This window comes from Anopheles coustani, chromosome 3 (assembly GCF_943734705.1).
Source record: "Anopheles coustani chromosome 3, idAnoCousDA_361_x.2, whole genome shotgun sequence".
Taxonomy (NCBI): Eukaryota; Metazoa; Arthropoda; class Insecta; order Diptera; family Culicidae; genus Anopheles; species Anopheles coustani.
In genome coordinates, this window is record NC_071288.1 from 30386746 (window position 1) to 30402557 (window position 15812).

At 44.4% G+C, this 15812-nt stretch overlaps 3 protein-coding genes across 3 annotated transcripts; 1 reads left to right on the forward strand and 2 right to left on the reverse strand.

Annotated features, from left to right (window-relative positions):
* Positions 1–6256: 6256 nt before the first annotated feature.
* Positions 6257–9648, reverse strand: LOC131272382 (ATP-dependent DNA helicase DDX11). Its single transcript, XM_058274101.1, has 4 exons — positions 9616–9648; positions 7291–9221; positions 7028–7225; positions 6257–6959 (listed from the first exon to the last, which is right to left on the reverse strand). The coding sequence occupies exons 2-4, from the start codon at positions 9193–9195 to the stop codon at positions 6300–6302; spliced, it is 2763 nt and encodes a 920-aa protein (XP_058130084.1). The 5' UTR covers positions 9196–9221; positions 9616–9648; the 3' UTR covers positions 6257–6299.
* Positions 9649–10640: 992 nt separating this feature from the next.
* Positions 10641–12197, forward strand: LOC131272388 (splicing factor 3B subunit 4). Its single transcript, XM_058274107.1, has 2 exons — positions 10641–10677; positions 10877–12197. Exons 1-2 carry the CDS (start codon positions 10644–10646, stop codon positions 12085–12087), a joined length of 1245 nt encoding a protein of 414 aa, XP_058130090.1. The 5' UTR covers positions 10641–10643; the 3' UTR covers positions 12088–12197.
* LOC131272387 (histone acetyltransferase Tip60) lies at positions 12132–14568 on the reverse strand. Its single transcript, XM_058274106.1, has 5 exons — positions 14453–14568; positions 14049–14178; positions 13153–13980; positions 12909–13071; positions 12132–12831 (listed from the first exon to the last, which is right to left on the reverse strand). Exons 1-5 carry the CDS (start codon positions 14492–14494, stop codon positions 12615–12617), a joined length of 1380 nt encoding a protein of 459 aa, XP_058130089.1. The 5' UTR covers positions 14495–14568; the 3' UTR covers positions 12132–12614.
* Between the last annotated feature and the right edge of the window lie 1244 nt (positions 14569–15812).

Below are 15812 nucleotides of genomic sequence, written 5' to 3' on the forward strand. Positions count from 1 at the left end.
CCCGTGCCGTACGATCTGTAGGATGTAGGCTGAGAGAAGTGGTAGAGCATCTCTCGGTAGCTTTTACCGGCCACAGTAGAACCATCTCCAAACCATGTCCAGCTGATCCATTTCTACAACGCCTCGTGAAAGTTAGCTGTGCAAGAAGTAAACCCCCCAAGTCCTCTTTCGAACTGACTCCAGTCAAAGGCACATTTCCTAACGATCACCGACAAGACTTTACGTAGTACTTTAAACAGAAAATCTCGTCCAAAAGTTGTTTTATGAGATTGTTTCGATTCATCTCAATGAAAGACGTATGAAATTGTCTCCTATTTCGCTTCAGTCTCACACAGTTTGTCCAGCAAGCTAGGCTGGGAACCATGTTTGTGCCTATTTTTACAAAAGCCTCGATCGTGTCGATCCTACATTTGATGCCTATTATCACATATTGACTTTTTTTATTTGTTCAAAAATTCCACTGCTCTCATCCATTTCGACATTTGATGAATGGATCTGTCAATATCGTCATTGATCGCCATAACTCCATAACGTAAATAATTGAAACACTGTTATACCCAACAACCCTGCTATCAATCTAATGTCGGCTGAGAATGTCCAAAACTTTGAAGGTACCAAGTTGACGTGACCACTGAATTTGGGGCTAGAGATTCCAGAAAAAACAGCCTAATCTTTCACTATCAAATTTTCACAACTGTCCCCATTTGCTGAATCCAAACACCCATTTTGCATCAAAAATAACACTATAATTAAAGCTACGAAAATGAATGACATGAAACAACAAACAAAAAACCCCTTACCACCCGATACAAAATGGCGTGCCGAGTTAGGCAGAGAACCGGAATGGTTAACGAAAAACAAACAAAACAAAAACCGGCAACAAAAGGAAAAGAGATAACGAAAATGGAAAGATCGGAAATGCATTCCTTTTCGAGTGTAAGGGTCAATAATCGTATCTCATTTTATTACTTCTATACACTTTACCGATCGTAAATATTACTATTAATATTAATATGTCTACTCTTATTGCTATTACTATTACTCTTATTATTATTATTATTATTGGTACTATCTTTTTTCCAGTTTCTTTTTCTTTTCGTTATGTTTGTCCATTTGTTTGCCAGTTTTGTTCGTTTCGGTATTACCATTCAAATTGCGTTTCTCCTTATCTCCCTTTCGCGCGTTTGTTGTGCACCCGGAACGCGGTTGGTTTGGGCTCAATTTTGATGAATATTTTCCATTCCTTCCCACCGTTAACACTCGCTAGCTAATTGTTGTCCACAGGGGCGCAACAAGCGGCACAACGGTCTGTACGGTCGAAAACCAAAAAAAAACCAACACCCTTTTCGCGCTTCCATTCGCGCCCGCTGGTTGATGCTGCTGGCTATTGGTATTTGGTTCTGAGATCCCCCAACACGTTGTGGTACACCGCGTGTACACCATCACGGGGTGGTACGCCAAAAAAGAGAAGAAGGATTAACAAAACGAGAAAAGGAAAAATGGTGGCACTTGACAACAACCGCGACGCGCCAACTCGCAAACCCTTGCGTGCACTGTGGTGCCATGTTTTTGGTTAAAATTTTTTTTTTTAATATTCATATAAATACACTCCCCTTTTCCGGTTGGCTTTTGCCATGCCGCATCCCAATGCCCACCTTGAATCCCGTCGTCGCATTTGTTTCGTGCACGAGCTGGCCTCCATTATTCAATTCAGTGTACCGTACAACAAAGTAAATTCATTAATTAAATTACCATTTACACACATAAGCGCCCACAGACACACATACACACACACACACACACATAGAAACTTATGGACGCTCTTGTCCACCGGGAGAAGCTGAGCCACGCAACATCCTACCGAAAATAAATGCACAAAACACTTGACAACAAAGCAGCGAAGAGGGCAAAAGAAGCTCAGCGCAGCACTTGGTGCTGAAGGATTAAACCATATTTGTACGGCCATTACGGGGTTTATTTTCCAATCCCTCGAGGTGGGCCCACTTTGCTTCTTGGCGAATGGTTTTCCAGAATTGAGTTCAGCTCGTCGGTCAACATTCCATTTTGCGATCGAAACGGAATGAAAATTAACCCTGCCAATTACGGGGGAAGGACTCGATCGAAAGGACGTTTCGTATAGCACACACACATCACAATGATTTTCCACAATTGTAGAAGATCTCCAGTGGATCGATCTACGGCCAGAGGAACAGATGGAACAGGAACCATTGGCTGAAGGTATTTAAGTTTAAGTTTCCCCAAATGTTAACAGCATAATAGTTGAACGCAAAGGAATGTTCGTTTCATGTAAGTTCGTCAAAGTTACTTCTAACGCTTCCCTCTACTCTACACGGAATCCATGATTCTCGTTTACCAGTTTACCAACGGAAAGTTACCATTTTAGCGCGTTGGCTCGCGCACTCGGATAGTTACCTTAAGCCATACGGCGAACCGGAGTTTTGATCAAAATGTGAAGGTTTTTCTTTATATTCCCCCGGGTAGCGTAAAAAATTGTTTTAAAAACGGTAGTGCTTTTCGACAACCGACCATCGAAATACGGGTGCCATACTATAAAGTGTACGAGGATTTTTTTCTTCTATTGCATGTCTACGGTCGGATAGCGTGTTAGCGTTGCAGGCGTGTTATATTAAACATTAACCATACCACACGTGCTCTTTCCATGTGCTTTCTAATGATGTGTCTATGTAAGTCATAAGCTAAACGATTGCCCCGGTTATTCCAAACCGTTCGCGTCGGAATATCTCAGTTAATTGATAAGTATGATTCGAAGTCTACCAGCCAGACTTTAGGTTAACGTTTTAAAACTAGGAATGTTACAGTACGGTTAAAAGAAAAAAAAACGAAAAATGGTAGTCAACGCAGAACTACGGGGAGGCAAAAGATTTTTTTTAATTGCAGTGCAAAATTATTACATGTACTAAGGAAACATACATTTTGGCACTCTTGTACTGTTAACCATCTGTTCCTTAAGGCCGGGAACTATGTAGAGACATCACCTTGGGAGTGTAACCACCTACTCGAATCGGGGATGTACGATACGATGTTTTCGTCGCGGGAAAATATCATCTAGAGGACACGAGTCACGTCGATCAGCCCCTCAATGGGGACAACCCTTGGCAGAAAAGGAAAAAAGGCATACACAAGATAACAAAATGGCAACCCAAGACCAATATAATATTAGCTAGATTTCGATACATGGAAACTTAATACCAACCGAAAGCTTACTGTGAACTAGGTGTAGGATATACTATGACACGAGCAAGTCATCGAAATAGAGATGCAATGCGGGAAGACACAATCGTTGAAAAAGGGAATATTTTTTGTTAGTGGCTGCCACTGGGGCCCATGCCGTTGACATCAGTATATATTATATATATTTTTAATTTTAACTCTGTTGCATCGTTCAACTCGTACGACTGCAGAGCGCGACGGAACCGCTGTGTTTTAAATTGTATATTTTATATATTCGCGAATTTTCGTCATGAACTGATTTTCGCTCGCGGTACGAAAGACATACGCAACCGTCAACGAACTGTATTCGATACCGGAATGAAAATTGACAATTCAAGGTGGAACTTTTTGGCTTTTCCAAAGTACTTTAGCTTCACCTGTTTTGTAGGAAGGAAAACGCGTTCCATCGCGGCGAGGATACCATGTGGATGCAAAGTAATTTACCACTGATCATCCAATCCGCAGGATAGGGAAACGTGTTAACAGTGCAAAACTCGTGAAGCTAAAACTAAAACCCGTTCAAGGAGTCGCTACCGTCACAAGCCTTATGCAAAAAAAAAACTGAAGAGTGTGGGAGAAACCATTGCCGATGAAAAGTGACACATAAATTGAAAGCAACAAAACTGGATAAAATGCCTTCCTATTTAGATGAATAGGTTATTACGCATGTTACTAGTTATTTTTTCTAGACACAAATAAAAAAACCAATCAAACAAGAACAAATAAACGGTAAACAATCCAAAAGCAAACCGGTTCGATCGTCATGTTGCCCCGATCATCGCTAGCCTTTAATGTACGTTGTATGTATTGTGTATGTCTTAAAAACTGTGTAAAGCAAATTTGCAAACATGAATACGAATGTAAACTCACGACCAATTAAAACTGCTTTAGTGTTGCTTGAAAGTGGCGACAGAAAAAAAACCATAATTCTCCTCTTCAACGTGGAAGGGCAATCAAATGCAATTTATCTTTTGTAGAATAGATAGGGAGCCGAAAAAGAACAGAGAATACCAAGTGTGATATATTCGAAAAACAAAAGCAGGGTGGCGTACACGCGAAGAAGAAAAAAATAAGTGCCGGAAGTATGCGAAACGCTTAATATTAAAGATATTGAATGTCGTGGAGGAAATGCTACGCTAAAAAAAAAAAGGAACTCAACAAACGTGTCTTAAATGCGATAGAAACCAACCAAGAAGATAGTAAGATCCAACCAAGAAGATACTAACATTTTCATTTTCCTCTCGACTCACCAGTTGGAAGCGAAGCCCGGCTTGAGTCGGCGTACCATACGTTACTTTACGTCTATTTATTGTCCTACGGCTAGAGTTTGCTGGATAGCCAGATGTAATTGAACGCAACAACTACCAACTCCTTTAGCATAAGCGATCACTAATGGCGTCTGCTAAAACAAAAAACGCAAACGATGCAACAAAAAACACAAAAAAAAAGCCGTGAAACCGAATGGAAACTAAATTTCTACTTTGTACCTGGCAGTCGGCCTCGTTGATGTTTGCGGACGCGCGTTGCAAGCCACAATCATGACGAGAGATTTAAATCTGACACGAACTTAGGGGGTATATGTGGACAGGAACGTTGTACGGAAATCTCGTAAGTTACAACCATTTCCAGAGGAGAGCGCTTTTGACGAGACGATACAAAATACAAGCAAATACGTTTACAAATATTCGAACGACAAATGGAAACTCGAGTGTCGAGCAGCGTAGTAATAGTAGGTCCTTCCTACTGGTTGGTGATTTCCAGTACAAGGAAAAATCGATGGAAAATGTAAAAAAAAATCCCGTTCAAAAATCATTTACAGGCAGGCTTTCCAACAAAGGTACCATCGCTATACGAACGTACGGAATATAGCCGCTAAAAGATGTTAATGTTCAGCAAACATGAAAAAAGAAAATCAGAAAAAATAAAGTACAATATCTTTTAACAGCTATGCGCAAACAAAATATCGTGTCTATATCAATGTATTGTTCCACCTCCATTAGTTCTGCTCGGTTCACCCATATCCAGTTTCTTGTATCGATCATACAAAAATGACACTACTAGTCCTGATACTACTGGTAGTTTTGTAACAGGGCTTTCTAAGAAGTCTCGAATCTTACAACAAATGTCAACCCCAAAATCCATCGCATGCAAATTAGAAAACATGGTGAAGTGAAAGGTTACTATAACGTGCACATGTGCACACACAAAACCCATGCTGCCTTCGTTGCTACATCGCTTATCAAAGGAAAAGTCTAGATGTGCCGGTATTTAGATGATACTGATATTAAAAACGGATAAGTATTTACCAATCAATGCTTCCATGTGAGCGCACTCTTTCGTACGATAATCGATGGAAATGTGGTGCACACATTCAAATTCCTTTACAATGTGCTTTAAAAAGAGAGTGGAGATGCGCCTTGATATACTGATGGATTAATCATAGTTTGGTTTTTTTTCTGTAAGAAGCATTTACAATATTGCGAAAGTGAACCGCTAACAACAAACTGCTGAGCTCTAACAAAGTATAAATAGTACATCAGCAAAAAAGACGACATGACAACCACCAAGCCATAGTAACAGTCAACGGATAAGAGAAAGTAAAAGAGTACAAGTTAAAACAACACCGTAGGTATTTAGAAACGTGCGTGAAAGATGTTAATATAAAGCAAAAGTTACGATCCAAGATCAAAAAACTGGCATGCGTTTTCAATGTAACACAGTAGATGGAAAAGTGTAATGGGTTAACAAAGGGAAACATAAAACAGTCCATTACAAAGGGAAAAACGATAAAAAGCTCGCGAGAAACTAAAATATGAAAATGAAAGGAATGCGAGTGCAAATGCAATAAAGCGCATAATTTTTCCTTTGCTACACGAATTCGCTACGAAATGTGTCCGATAATCGTCTGTGTATGAAGAAAATATAAACAACATTGGACTAAAATAGCCCATTATAACAGCAGACGTGGTGTTTAACTATTATAAATTTCTCACAATCCGAAAACACTCTTATGCGGACGAGCCAGTTTCCTCTACTGAAGGTGATATTTATTCTCCCCGTTTCATTTTATGATCGCGAAAAAACTTCACCAAGCTTCCGTGCGCCTGGCCGTACCTTTCGACGCAGGTCAATCGCTCCGAGATCCACACGGGAAGCTTCCGCCGAACGCGATCACTGTTGCAGTAGCGCGAATCGAGCAGCACGACCGCGGCATAGTCCCGTATATGGCGTACAGCACGGCCAATGCACTGATTGACGGCTTTCATACAAAGGTTCTCGTAATACTCATTTCCAGCCGCACCGGAACCTTTCGGCGTCGGTGCCTGCGATCGATCGAGATAACGCATCCGTTCCGCCAGCTCCGGACTGGTACGATTCGGATAGGGTAAACCCACCACCACCACACACCGGCCAAGTTCGTCGGAAAAGTTTAATCCTTCACTCAACTTACCACCGACGACGCTGAGTAGTAGCGCTCCGTTGGCCGACTTTGCCGCCCGACCATAATCTAGAAGCGTTTTCTCGACCTGTCCGGCGGCTCGCGGCTCGCGGAAGATTTTCTTCCGTTCCTCCAGCCGGGCCCGGTTACCCGATTCCTCCAACTTGCTGCAGAACAGCTCCAGGTAGTCGTAGGAGCTGAAGAAGGCCACCACACCGTGCGGTACGATCTGACAAAGGTTCAGAAGTGTCGACTGAAGCTCAGCCATCTGTAAAGAAGACAGGGTAGAGTTTACATTACACTCCATTCTTTTACGGAATTATTCAGTACACATACTTGTTCCGGGTTTTGACGATTACTAAAGTTGAACAGAAACTCCTTGCCCGAGGGGCCACGGGCAAGTGCGATCGGTAACACAGCGTCCTTGGGAACCACGTGGGGATAGCTTTTGATCGTTACCCGATCACGGCAATTGCGAAAAATCTGTTCGGTTAATTCCTCCGTCGGCTGCATCGTACCTCCCGCTAACACCAACTGAAAATAAAGTGAAATATACAAAATTAGAACACATTTATTTTCCGATATGATGCATTTCTCACCGATCTACAGCTTTGCACGATTTCCTCGAACCGAGCCTCCGGATTGAGAAGAAGATACTTCATTCTCGACTGCGGCGGATCCTTTCCGTTCAGCGTCAACAACACACGGCTATCGCCACTACCGTCCTCTGTGAGACACTCGAGAAAGTTAAGCAAAGGACGTATGACATTCCCCGTAGGTTGACTCCTCTGATCCTGCGGTGCATTCTCTTGATTGCTGCCATTTTCTACTTCCACCGTCGTTTTGGATGTTGCTCCAGTTGGTCGAACTTTCTTTTTCAACTGTACCTTACGCTTGTTTTCCTCTTCAAGTGTTTTCAGTAGACCTTTCAATCCACTTGATGAATCCCTCGAAGTCGTCCCGACTTTTGGTCGAGTTGACGCACACGGATCGACCAGTTCCGGTGGGCAACTTTGCGCAAATCCGTGAACTTTTTGTGCAATGTGCGTTCGTTCACAAAACGCTAGGATATCGGTAAGATTAAGATTGAATATGTCACCCTCGACCAGCAGCTCGTGTGGTTGTAGCATTCGAGATCCTTGGGCGGGAGTGTCGTTTGAACCACTGAGCGGTTTAACCTCCGTTGAGAGCAGTTTCCCCAGCCGGGTAGCGATAAAAATCAACTGATTGATCCGGAGAAGGTTTTTCGTGGAAAAACGTGCAAAGTAACGCGCTTTGTAAGCGGCCAGTTGCATCTTCCCCAGGCACAGCTGCTCGTAGCTCAGCTCCTGGCTGTGAATGGAAGCGATTGTGTCGAGGAGGTTGTGTGCCTCGTCGATTATTAAAACGGACCCTCGAAGATCAATTCCGGACTGTTGGCGGGTGCGCCGGTGCAAGATCAATTGGTACGGGACCATGAGCACCTGAGCGTCGGGAATTGCTGCACGCGATGCATAGTATGGACATGCCTTTTCGCGCGTTCCGGCTTTCACGAGATCCTCAATATCGGGCACCTCGAACAGGGTGCCGTTCTTCAGCCCCTCGATTGCACGTTGATTGTAGTAGGGACAGCTTTTTTGGCCTGTTTTACGGCGTTTCTTTGCGTTACTACTGCCGTCTTCACTGCTGGCGTTTCCCTTGGCCTTTCCACCCTTTTTCAGCAGTTCCAGGCAGCGTTCGTTTATCAAGGTATTGCTTTTCAGCTTCCGTACTTCCGGATTAATACAGAGACTTTGTCGTGAAGCCAGTGACATTAATCGTAAATCTTTCGAGTGGGTCGTTTCTTTCACCTCACCGACCACCTGACCCAGCTGGGAATGCGTTCGGCTGCAGAATATAACCTGCACTGGACGGTAGCGATCGAGTTCTTCTTTCCTTTCTTCAACGTCCTCATCTCCATCACTGTCATCGCTTTCATTGGGGATTAAAAATTCATCCTCATCGACTACAACATCCTGCTTCAAGAGTGGTTCTTCCTTCAGCATATCGGCTTTTCGATCGGCGGCTTCCTTCGCCGAAACCCATCGTAACTTTTGTAGCACCGCTTTATCTTTCAACTGCAACATATACTTTTTATAAGCTTCCAGCGCATCCCTGAAGGCAGTTAGTTCGCCCAGCTCATTCCGTTGGCCCATTGCATTGTACTGTCCCGTAATCCAGTCTCTGGCAACTTCATTCTCCTTTTCTAACCGAGCGATCTCCGCTCGGAGGTGATCGATTTTTGTACGTAATTCATCTTCCACCAAACGTTCGTAATCTTTCAGCCACGTAAGGGAACCGCATGTTAAGCTCAGTGATTTCCCTGTTCCGGTTGGACTTTCAAAGATTCCGATTTTTCCATTATGCAGCACGGTGTACAAGGATTGCATGAAGTCCAGCTGAATATCGTACGGTAAAAAAGGGAACGCGTAATCCGCACCCGTTTCCGGTGGTAGAAGCTGCTTTTCTGTTTTGAATGATGCCATTTTTCCTATTTTATATCATAATTCTTCTTCTTCTTCTTTCGCTATGCGAGTCGGGGTATATCCTCCTACGCTAAGTCGAACGTTTGTTCCCTTACTCGTAATCAGAGGCGTACCGACTCTGTCCGAACTCCTATGAAGGGGCTCGTCCTTTAGGACCGGCTAATAATAGCCATATGTCCACCCGCCGGCCACGGGAGGGATAATTCCTTCCGTTGTCAGGACACAAGAACTCGTGGTCCGCTTGATTGACTCAAACAGAACGAGATGTGCGGCAGCTAGGATTTTTCTGACCTGAGCTCCAGCTCGGCGTGACCACGCGGTCGTGCCGTAATCTTACTTTTCCGCTAACCCTTTCAGGAACTGCACTGCTAACCTCCGCTCTGATTCACTGCCGAACTGAAAACTGATATCATAATTCACCGTTTAAAACACTCTCGAGCACTGCACTTCCAACCGCGTTTGTTTACGATTTTTTCTTTTATTTACGAATTTCCGCGCGAATTTCAATTCTTTGACAAGAGGTAACCTAACGCGTTACTTAAAGCCTTTAGCACAGCGTTACGCGACCAAGGTTTCGACATCTCTTTCCCAGAATTAACTTTCTTAAAAACTAAGAAGTTTTAAAGGAAAATATTTCAGTACAAGTTATTTATGTTAAAAATAACCTCATTAGAAGAAACCTCTGTTCAAATCAACCTAAGTATCAAACAGTTGCTCGACAAATTTGATATTTTAGTCAAGGTGTTTGAAGCACCCGAGAGATGTCAAAAAAGACACATCTCCGCCATTGTGATTCAACTAGTGATGGGGAAACTGAATCCCTACAGGGATTCGAATCTTGGACATTCTACTGTATTTATTTGTAAAAAATAGGTTCCAGGAATTTTTTTACAGCAAAACTTGCAAATCGCGCAAAAAACTCAATCTATGTCCAATGGACATTCTACCCAGCGTTCGATTTGAGTAAATTTAAATCAATTACATTGTCTCTAGATCGACTAGTTATGTAACTAATTCGACTCAAATCATTGTGAGTCGATTCAAACAGTTTAGGATCAAGTCAGAATCGAATCAAATCGAGTCCCAAACAAATCAAAACAGATTCGAATCCAAACAAATCAAATCTGATTCGAGTCCCAAACAAATCAAAACAGATTCGAATCCAAACAAATCAAATCTGATTCGAGTCCCAAACAAATCAAAACAGATTCGAATCCCAAACCAATCAAATCTGATTCGAATCCTAATCGAATCAAATCGTTAGAATCCGTCAAATGGGATTCAAATCTTTAGAATCTGTCAGATGGGATTCGAATCTTTAGAATCCGTCAAATGGGATTCTAATCTTTGGAATCCCTCGAATCTCCGAATCTTCAAATCTTCCGAATCCCGATTCTGCCAACACTACTGCCAACACTAGATTCAACTGCAGTTAATTTCACTAAACAATGGCAGCCGGTCCAATTGCAGAGCGAAATCAGGGTAAATTTGTAATGTTTTAACCATCCATTTACTAATTTTTCTTCGTAATACGGCTCCAGTACTAGTGCCTCATCTTATGATTATAATACAACACATGTTGTGATAGTTACCAATGCTATCTGTGCGATATTTCTTCCTTCGTTCCATGGCAATGTTTTGTTTACATGTTGCTAACTATGTTGCTTTTTTCCTCTTGCAGATGCCACCATTTACGTTGGCGGGCTAGACGATAAGGTTACGGAGACGCTACTATGGGAACTGTTTGTGCAAAGCGGCCCGGTAGTGAATGTGCACATGCCGAAAGACCGCGTCACACAGATGCACCAAGGCTACGGGTTCGTGGAGTTTCTCGGTGAAGAGGATGCCGACTATGCGATCAAGATTATGAACATGATCAAGCTGTACGGCAAACCGATCCGCGTCAACAAAGCCTCGGCCCATCAGAAGAGCCTGGACGTGGGGGCGAACATATTCATTGGTAACCTGGACTTGGAGGTCGACGAGAAGCTGCTGTACGACACCTTCTCCGCTTTCGGTGTAATCCTGCAGACGCCAAAGATCATGCGCGATCCGGAAACGGGCAACTCGAAAGGTTTTGCCTTCATCAACTTCGCCAGCTTTGAAGCTTCGGATGCCGCTATGGACGCGATGAACGGGCAGTATCTCTGCAACCGGCCGATCTCGGTGTCGTATGCGTTTAAGAAGGACTCGAAGGGCGAACGGCACGGATCGGCGGCGGAACGTTTGCTGGCGGCGCAGAACCCCTTATCGCACGCCGATCGCCCGCATCAGCTGTTCGCCGATGCTCCGGCACCACCCGCAATGCATCCGGGCATGATGGGAGGCCATCCAATGATGCCACCGCCACTGTTGGCCCCCCCACCACCACCATCCAATCCGGCCGCGGCCGCCGTGTTACCGCAGCCACCGGTCATGCCACCGCCTCCACAAGCTCCGGGCGGATATGGTGGCCCTGGGTCGATTCCACCACCGCCACTCCCACCACCGATGGGTGTTCAACCGCAACCTCCACTGCCATCCGCGCCGCTTGGTCTTCCGCCACCGCCAAGGATGATCCCTCCGCCACCTTGGCAACAACCGGGAGCTCCGGCACCTCCCGCACCCGTCGGTGCGCCTGCACCACCGCCCGCACCATCCGCACCGTTTCCTCCGCCTCCCCCATCGTTCCCACCCGCCGGAAGCAACGCAGGACCATTCCCACCACCACCTCCGGCACCAAGTGCACCCCGACCACCACCACCCGGTGCAGTGCGGCCACCACAGCCACCTCCACCACAACTGCCCGGTTTTCCCCCGAGACCGCCTGTGGGTGGATTCCCTCCGCAACCACGACTTGCACCTCCCCCACCCTCCAATGCGTACACTCCGGACGGCTACGGTGCATTCTGATCTGTTTCTTTCATTCAAAAACGTGCTCAACGGGAACTCCAAAATTGAGTTTGTATTTTTTTTATTTTTCCTACTCTCCGCTTCCGCTGACACGCCGCGCCGGTGTGTCTCTACAATACGCCCATCGCACGCGGTAAAGATTGAAATAAAAATCTAAAAAAACTGGAATTGTCAATACCATTGTTTTTTCTTCCTCTCTTACTCGAACCTTTCGCGTGCCTACCAGCCCACTTCCCGCCGTCCGCTCTATGGCTTTCTTCCGCCCGCGCGAAGAACCACGAGAAGCCCGCTTCGATTCGTAGCTTCCCGCGTTCCCAAATGTTTTCCGTCTCCCCTCCCTCTGTTTACCGCCTAAACTTATCGACCTAGGAACACGAACGCACCCGAACACACATGCAAAAGAAAGGAGATCTTTAGCTAAACACCGCTCAATACATCCTACACGACGCACGACGCACCAACCTCAGCCGTTCGATTCTGCTCCGTTCCAATTTCCCACAAAACCCCCGCCTTGCATCCACCCTGCTCTACCATTTCGATCGTTTCGTCCAGTCTTTCGGCGTCCAGTGGAGACACTTGGAGTCGATGCGAATCTTGCGCTTGTCCATCGCCTTTCTGTGCTGATCTATTGTCTCCTTGTTGATGCAGATGATGTATTGGCCCTTGTAGTAGTTGATTAGATTTAGTATCTGTAGCGTCGAGATGACATCATCCTTTTTTATGCTCGTTAGTTCACAAATTTCGCTGAAAAAAGTAAACCGAGCGTAGATAAATTTACAAGCCCATGAAGAAGGCCCGTGGTGATAGAACTCTTCACTCACTTTATCGTAATTTGTGGCTTTTCGTTGTCTCCCGTTGGCTTCTGGAGGATTAGTATTTCTAGTATCGTTTGCGCCCAATAGCTGCGGTACGATAGTAACCCTAAGTCGGACAATGGTTTCTCCGGCGAACCCGTTTTTCCCTCGAATTTGGATAGTTCGTAACCTGGGGAACGAAGAAGGACGCATTAATTTCAGTGCACACAACACATTTCCGCCTCTTAAACATTCCCTTTCAACCACTTACTAAATTCTATCAGTAGCTTTCCGTAGCCCTTTCGCTGGTACGGTGGAATTGTCAGTATGCACGCCACGTTGTAGTCTTCCGTGCTTTCCTTTTCCTTCGAGAAGTAGCCCACGATGTGGAAACCGCGCGAATCGTACTCGGTCATCACGTAGAACAGGAACGGATCGGTGTCGTAGTACAGCGTTTTGTGATCGAGAAACAGCTTCGCCAGCAGGCAAAGGTTTTGGGCGTAGCTTTTGTTCTTCCGTCCGTCGATCTCGAAGAAGCTGATCGTGGCTTTACGGTAGATTTCATTCCCCGGCGGGTGGCGCAGGTTGCACTTTTTTGTGTGCCGCTCCAAACACTTGCGACTCTTGCGGTACTTGAGGCAGAACTCGCAAATGTAGATGCACGACAGGGAGCACATTTCCTGAGGGTACGGCGCAAAGTACCACGGCTTGATTCGGTGGCGTCCGAGCTCGATCAGCTGCACATTCTTCATGCGCGTCACCACGTCATCGTGGTGTGCCACCATGCTGCCCGATTGCCGCGGTGTCGGGGTAGGCGGGACATCTTCCGAGTTGTCCTCGTTTTCCGTTGATGTGGCTTTCCGTTTGCGACTGTTTTTCTTTTGCAGGGCCGCCTCCAGCACGGCACCACCGTTTACCGTGATTTCCGTGGGCGTCTGCACGGGACTGACGGGTCGGGAGCAGGTGAGGGCGGGAGGTAATTTCTTCGGTGTCGTTACACCCGTATTCTGGCCTGTCGTTAGGCCGTCCTTGCTGGGGAACTGCACCTTGCGCATATCCAAAAACTCTTCCGTTACCCATTCGTCTAGTCGTTTGTTAACTGATGGTAAAAAGCGCGGGATTAGAAAAAAATAGAAAACTTGCGTTCGCCACGAACAGGATACTTACAATCTACATAATGTACGTAGTAATAGTTGTTCCTATCCGATCCCTCCCTAATGCTGATGATTTCCGCCAACGGCCAGTCGTTCGTCCCGCTCATTTTCACCGGCAACCGGCAGCCCTCTTGCAGGGAAGACTGTAAACAGAAACGCAAACATTGGTTTAAACCTCCACTCTTGTTTCGAACATCAATTCATGTACGAGACACGACACATCGATAGCATTGTACAATAATCTCCAATAATCATTTTAGTTTCTGCTCGTAGCGCATCAACGGGCTTAGCTGTACTTGCAGAACTACATGCAGGAAGCGCAATGTTTACATCCTCAACACTACAGGGAATCGCTCGATACAGCGGCAGAGAGACGACGGAACGACATTGCGCTAGTGCGATTTGTTCACCACTTACCGCCGAATCGAAAATCGTGTGTGTTGCGTCTTCGGAATCCATTTTTCTGTGAAAATTTTCCTGAAAAACAATTCCTAAACACTAAACTTCTCCGATTCAAGTTTGTATTTTGGTTCGAAGTTTGACAGGTCGAAGCAACGGCTAGTGTGGTAAGCTCTCTGATGCACCCATCTAGTTCCTATTATTGGAACGGTGAACCCAGTTCCATCAAAAATCAAAATGACGGTTATGGCACTATGAATCTGCAAGTTAGGACATTACATTACAACAACATTAATTGTTAATACATTCTGAAAGGCCTAGTCAACTACAATAAAATTTGATACATAGTTTTCAATAAACAAGGATTAGTTTGACTGACCGGGGCTTGACTTACTATGTCATTCAAAATCAAGATAATAAATTTTCCGAACAATACTACAATCGGCTTAACACCAATCAGGTCAGGATGAATAATTTTTAAATTTTAATCGAAATTTTCAATGATAAAAGAGAGGAAACGTAAAAAACTTGTCACGTGTTTTGTAAATGCTTAAAAAATTAACTCTTGCTTTATTCAATATATTTTGTTAATTTTCCCAGGTTTTGAATACCTCGCCGTTTGAGGTGAATCGTATAAGCAAAAGCTAAGCTTACATTGTCGAAATATCAATTGTTCTATTTTTTTGAATATCAATTGTTTTTCCTCATACTAACGATGAAAATATGCTTCAAAGATAAAATATTTTCGATGTTTTTCCTTTTTACTTTCTTCCTTATCTTGTATTCTATGTATGTATTCTATTTCCATTTTGCTTACAAACTCAGGAAGAAATCAAACGTTTGTCAAGGGTCATACTTACCGAAACCATCCAAATGTGGTTGACGAAATACTCGCCAACGTTTCCACTTGGCACGAAATAGTTTCACGATAACGACACATGTTTGCAAAATATTGTTTTATTATATTTTTGGTCTCATTATCAGAGAAAGTAAAACCAATCGTCGTTGTGCACAATTGTAAGAGAAAGAAAAGAAAAAATCTACCCCATCCCCATACCCCACACCCCAGGCGCAGATCACAAAGCATCATAATTCTTACGAGAACTTTTTCCAACTGTCCACACTCGCTTCGATCCTGCTGCGTCCTCTCCGGATCCTAATACAAACACATAACGCAAGTGACACGCAAAACAATAATAATCATAACTTTATAACCATTTGCCTGCGTAGCCGGGTGCTGCTCTCGTTTCGTAACCGTTACGTATATTACGTAATTTTATAATGTTTTTCCTTTATTTTTTTAAACAAAGTTCCTTTGACCACTTCCTCCGCGTAAGGGTGTCAAAAGTAGACTAGCATATTACAAACCTACCAGTCG

Excerpts from the sequence above, each read along its gene's own strand:
- LOC131272382 (XM_058274101.1), bottom strand. The coding sequence starts at position 9,195 with ATGGCATCATTCAAAACAGAAAAGCAGCTTCTACCACCGGAAACGGGT. Across the intron at positions 7,226-7,290 it reads TCGTGCAAAGCTGTAGATCG|TTGGTGTTAGCGGGAGGTAC; the intron begins GTGAGAAATGCA and ends CTTTATTTTCAG. Across the intron at positions 6,960-7,027 it reads ATCGTCAAAACCCGGAACAA|ATGGCTGAGCTTCAGTCGAC; the intron begins GTATGTGTACTG and ends TCTTCTTTACAG.
- LOC131272388 (XM_058274107.1), top strand. The coding sequence starts at position 10,644 with ATGGCAGCCGGTCCAATTGCAGAGCGAAATCAGG. Across the intron at positions 10,678-10,876 it reads AATTGCAGAGCGAAATCAGG|ATGCCACCATTTACGTTGGC; the intron begins GTAAATTTGTAA and ends TTCCTCTTGCAG.
- LOC131272387 (XM_058274106.1), bottom strand. The coding sequence starts at position 14,494 with ATGGATTCCGAAGACGCAACACACACGATTTTCGATTCGGCG. Across the intron at positions 14,179-14,452 it reads ACACGATTTTCGATTCGGCG|TCTTCCCTGCAAGAGGGCTG; the intron begins GTAAGTGGTGAA and ends TTCTGTTTACAG. Across the intron at positions 13,072-13,152 it reads AAAGCTACTGATAGAATTTA|GTTACGAACTATCCAAATTC; the intron begins GTAAGTGGTTGA and ends TTCGTTCCCCAG.